Source organism: Mesitornis unicolor, unplaced genomic scaffold, assembly GCF_000695765.1.
Source record: "Mesitornis unicolor isolate BGI_N332 unplaced genomic scaffold, ASM69576v1 scaffold31651, whole genome shotgun sequence".
Taxonomy (NCBI): Eukaryota; Metazoa; Chordata; class Aves; order Mesitornithiformes; family Mesitornithidae; genus Mesitornis; species Mesitornis unicolor.
Window position 1 is genome coordinate 1 of NW_010162250.1, and position 5,397 is coordinate 5,397.

At 55.5% G+C, this 5,397-nt stretch overlaps 1 protein-coding gene across 1 annotated transcript; it reads right to left on the reverse strand.

Annotated features, from left to right (window-relative positions):
- Positions 1–1,556: 1,556 nt before the first annotated feature.
- Positions 1,557–5,140, reverse strand: HBEGF (heparin-binding EGF-like growth factor; the record flags this gene model as incomplete). The annotated part of the gene is made up of 4 exons (XM_010193571.1): positions 1,557–1,639; positions 2,702–2,794; positions 2,908–3,063; positions 4,963–5,140. Coding segments are annotated over 3 exons (407 nt in total), but the record flags the coding sequence as incomplete, so codon positions are not given.
- Positions 5,141–5,397: the final 257 nt, after the last annotated feature.

Sequence of the window (5,397 nt, forward strand, 5' to 3'; positions counted from 1 at the left end):
CGGCAAGGCAGGGACACAGCCAGGTGACCCAGCGCAGCAGCTGGAGGCATTATTTGCTCAATAGACATTGAAAAAGGCCAAAGTTTGGAGTCTCTGAGTAAACTGGCACTCCCGCAGCTCGGGTTCAGGTTTGCATAGAGCAGAGGCAGTAATTTCCTTCCTTAGCCCGGGGACTCGGGGTCACCCAGCCGCTTCCCAGCTGCCAGAGCCGGGCACTCGAGCCCTTCAACCTCGGGAAGCACTGGGAAGCCAAGACATTTGGTTTTGCTACCACAAAACTTCCAGCTGCACAAGAGAGGTGAACCTCCACGTTCACTTCCTAAGCAACCCCTCCCCCTGTAAGCATAAAGCTTTACCCCAGCTAAATTTTGGCTAAATTAACCCAAGAAGCTCTACAGACTCCTCCAGTGCACACAGGAGCAGGAGTGTGAAGCAGTAGCTGAGCGCTCCCCTTTGAAAAACCGAAGCTTGGCATCTGCTGAAGGGAAAAGGGCTGGAGGAAGCAGGTTTCTTGCAGGGGGGAAGCCCTTTCCTCTCTGCTTCACAGCTTTCTACTAGAGCCAGCCTCTCACCCTGATCTCTGCTCCCTCCAGGGAAGGTAAGGGAAGGGAAAACATGCGGTTTGGAAGTTATTTTTACTGCAAAATCAGGAATTGGTCCTGAACCACCATCCAAAATGATGCTCACTGGAATGACCCCAGCCCCAGGAGCCTGCAACCACTCCAGGAACAGCTGGGACCCCTTGCAAGGGAAGGTGTGAGTCCACCTCTTTATTTTTTTAGCCAAGTGTTGGCTTAAAACCAGGAATCAGTCCCCTGTGGCTCAATCAGTGGCCAGAGTGGCTTCACTCAGACCTGAAGCAGCTTTGACCCAACCATCCCATCCCACCCAGGGCACCAGTTGGCAAAGATGCAATTCTGCAAAGAAATGTAGATGGGGCTGGGCTGCACCCCAAGGATGGCACAAGCCAATCCAGTAATCCCTGCCTTGCATTTGGGATCTCTGCCACTGTTTGCAATACCCCACTACCAAGGGCACGTTGCTACACGCACTCTTCAGAGGTTTTGACTCCTTTCCACCTCTGTCATTAAATTAACAACCCAAGTGTTTGTAACAAAGTGTTATTTATTAGAATATTACATTGCACTTAAAAAATAAGGGAGGTCTGACCCTGTCGTCTTGACCTACACGAAGAATGCAGGGCCAGACCTACAATAAATATAAATACTATGTACAGTTTATCTAAAATAAATATATAATTTAAAAAAAAAAGAAAAGTCTCTTGTTAAATAGCTGTTACCCTCCCACCCCTCCTGCGCCTATGAAAGCCCCGAGCCCGGTCTCTTCGCCTTTCACAGTTTGTTCCTCAGCGTGCACTGCAGTGGATGGAGAGCTGCCGGAGAGCCCCATTGCTGCTGTCCCTCCTTCGTCCACACAGCTGGCCGGCTGGCAAACACCTCTCTGAGCCCTCTCTGTCCCACAGATGGCCACGAAGGTCCCTGCAGTGATGCCACTGCCCCGAAGCGGGTGCTGTCCTGCTGCTCCAGCGAGCTCCCGCTGCGCTGTGGGCTCCCAGGGACGGCGCCGGCTCCGCGGCTCTCGCCTCTTCCAGGAGGTAGAAGTGCGTTCGTGCTGACCTCTGCAAGACATTGGGAGGAGAGCTCACAATATGACCCTGGGCACTTCCTGCTTGGCAAGGCTAAGGTCCCTGTCCCACCCAGCCCAGCTGGAGAGCCCTTGTGGCCACCCAAGCCCCAGCAGCCGCCAAAGCCCCAGCAGCAGCAGCCACTTGCCCGCTTTGTGGGGCTGGACCCAGGTGGATGGGAACAAGAGGATGGATGTGCCCTTCCAGGGACCACAGGACAGAGGCAGAGGGGCCGGTGATGAAAGCCTTGTGCTGAATCACCTTCCCCAAAAGCCAACTCCTACAAACAGTTAAAAATCCCACCCCCACCACGATTACTAACATGAGAGAAATTCTTTGAAAGCATTACTTCACCCTCACAAAGAACAAAGTTCTTTTTAAAAAAGAAAAAAAAAAGAAGAAGCAGTAATACGTATGGGCACATCTAACGTCAGGGTTTGGATCGGAGCAGAGGAAGTCTGCAAGATTTCCAGCACCCGGTCTCGGCCACGTGGGCACCCCCGGGGCAAAGCACACCCAGATAACATCGCATGGGGCTGGCAGCAAGATGCCCCGGTGCCCAGCTGTGAGGCATTACATTGGTGTAAGTAATCAGCAGAGTGGGAGTGAAAAGGAAGGGGTTGATATATATACATATATAAATATATAAATAGAGGCAACATCTAAGGAGAGGAAGTGACTCAGAGGGTCAGAGAGGGAGCAGAACAAGTGGGAAAAAAAAAAAAAACCACAAACCAGAAGCGGCTTCTCCAGTGCCAAACGTGCCCGAAGCAATGCAGCGACCAAAGCAGGGACTTAGGGTTAGAAAGGGGGAGGTGCTGGGGTTGTCAGGGGACAGGGGCTTGAGCAGGAAGGGGAGGAAAGAGGGCTGGAGCCCCACGGGGCAGAGCAGGCTCTCGAGCCAAATGCAGCAAGCCGCTTCTCAGGCTCAAACTGCCCCCAGCTCCTGCCTGGCTCTGGCACAGGATCCACATAGCGGTCCCAGCCAGCACGAACCAAGCAGAGCTCCCAAAACGCCCACCAGCCCTACCGCTGCCCCATGAGCCAGGGGCTCACCTCGCCAGCACCCGGCATCCTCAGTGATTCACAGTGATGCCCAGCTTGATTTTCTCTTCGTTTTCTACATCGTAGACACCCCTCTTGTGACACCTGTGAGGCCAAGCAGAGAGATGCTCAGAGCTTGGAGAAGTCCCTGCCACCCTCCCCTGCCACGTGGTCTTCCCAGGAGCACGGATCCGACAGCTCAGCCCTGTCCCGCTCACCTGAGCATCAGCAGAGCCGCGATGATGATGAGACACAGGGAGGACAGGACCACAGCGACGACGGCCAGTGCCGTGGTGTGGTCGTATGCACTGGGGGGGTGCTCCACAGGCAGCAAGAGGCCGTGGCATCTCTCTCCATGATATCCTGGCTGGCATCTGGGTGAGAAGAAAAGTCTTAGAGGTTGGTGGTGACCAAGCACAGAAGGTCATTGGGTCCCTCACACCCCCATGGAAAAGAGCTGTCTCTTTGCTAGCACCCTGCCCCTTCCCCTTGGTGTCCCTGCCCTGAACTGGGAGGTCTGGTGTCACCATCACCTTCCTGGTACTGGTAAATCAAGTTTCTCCCATCCCAAGCAACAAGTGAAGACTCCTAGAAAGTCTGTGCTCTTCCCAGTGGTCCCCAGACAGAGCCAGGCTGCCCAGACCACCTCTGGAAGGGGGAAGTCCCATGTAAGGGAGCAGAGAGGCAGCAGGACCAGAGCTCAGTGCTTCCCTCAGAGCAGGATGTCCCTGCACACACTGCCAGCCAGAGAGGTGCCACCCCCCTGCGAACTCGGGAGGTTACTCACGTCACAGAAATAACGCTCCCCAGCAGAGCTGCGAGGCTGCCAACCGCCTCTGTGAGTCAACACACGCTGATGCCACCAGATATATATATATATGTATCTATCTCACTGTATCCAGTGCCTCTGACCCTCCAGCTCCTCTCCAAGACAGAGGTCTCAGCCCAGCCCTCCTGCCCAGCTCACAGCAATGCCACACACCAGTGTCACCTCCCAGCCATCGCAGTGACACTGGGCACAACGCAGGGACCCAACCTGGCAGCTTCCTCACCCCACCCCAGGGACGATCCAGGAAACCGTGCGACACAGGCAGCCAGCCACCAAGAGCAGCCACAACCGAGTGGCACCAGCCAACACAACACCTCATTATCAGAGGGGACTGGGGCAGTTGGCCACTGTTCCTAAAGACCATGGTGGCTCTGGGTAGATGCCACCAGGCCTGAGAGCCCCAGCTGGTCCCTGGCTTGTCCATGTCCCAGGTTCTCCCCCAGCCTCAGGGATGAGGGAAGGGCAGGAAGCCAGGCAGGGGACATCTGGCTGTTCCGGTCCCATTCAGGTGGTGCTGCACCCCATGTGGCACAGGGTCACCAGCCCAAGCTGAGCCAGCAGAGATCTCCTCTCGCTGGCAGTCCCGAGCCCCCTGCACAAGGGCCCAACTTCACGACAGCTTCCAGACAGAGAGGACCTAAGCGGTTCAAGGAGCTCTGCGGAGCCTGATCCCTGCGGATTGCAGGGTGCGAGATCGTGTGGGCACCATAAGCCAGGGAGCTATTATCTTCCCAGGGCTCCGGGCACAGGGCTGGGTGGCTCAGAGGATTGATAGCAAAGAACAAAGCCTCTTACATATCTGCCTGCTCAACCCCTGCCCACGTCAGCGGGGATCAGATGCGCACCCCCGGGTATTTCCCACGGTGGCAGTGCTGGCTCCAGCTGCACCAGGCAAACGCTTTCTCCTCCTCTTGCCTCATCTGGTCCCTGCTCTCTATCTGCATCTCGGGGGCTCCCAGAGGAGGGGTACACAGCCTTGTTCTTCATCGGGGCCAAGGGACAGCTTGGTGGACTGTCCCCAAAGGTGCTACCTCCAACCACTACACTGGTGCCATGGCAGAGGCTCATCCTGCACCAGCACATCCCAACAGCCACAAGAGCCCCGGGCTCTCAGTGAGGGACAGGGGACGCAGGGTTGGAGAGTCAGGATGGGCTCTCACAAACCAGACCTGCAGAAGACCTTGGCTGTGAGACCCCAGCCCTTCAAACCCCACCGCCATGGGGCTCCGCACAGCAGCTCAGCCACAGCAGGCTCTAAGTCCACGACGGATTTTGGTGGGGTTGGACATTGCACAAGAAGCACCAGGAAGAGGCCAAGTCCAAGCTGTCCCCGCACGGATGAGAAACATGCACTAAAAATATCTCCTCCGCTCTTCCTCTGCCTGGAGAATTGAAGGAACCGTGACGAAGGCTCCCCCGGCACAGGCACACGCCAGCAACTCACATGCAGGAGGGCGCTCCCAGCTCTCGGATGTATTTGCATTCGCCGTGAATACAGAAATCCTTGTACTTCCGCAGGCACGGGTCTCTCTTCTTCCCCAGGCCTTTGCCTTTTCTTCTTTTATTCCCGTTCCCTTTCTTCTTAGGGGTAACCAGGCCTTGAGGCTTCGACAGGAAAGCAACTGGAAAACAATTTGGGAAGGAGAAAACAACGATCAGATCACCTCCGTGCGTCAGCCCGAGAGAAGGGAGAGCAGCAAAGCAAGGGCTGCTGCAGCCAGCTCAGCCCTGGCACTCCCATAGCCTTTTGTGCAGCGTCTGCCCCCGAGCAGAGGGTTTGGTTGGTTTTTTTTTTTTCCATCTTTTTTTTCCAGCTTCTCACAAATATCATGGCCTTTCTGATTCATAAGAACAATTCTCAAGGAAAGAAAGGAATTGG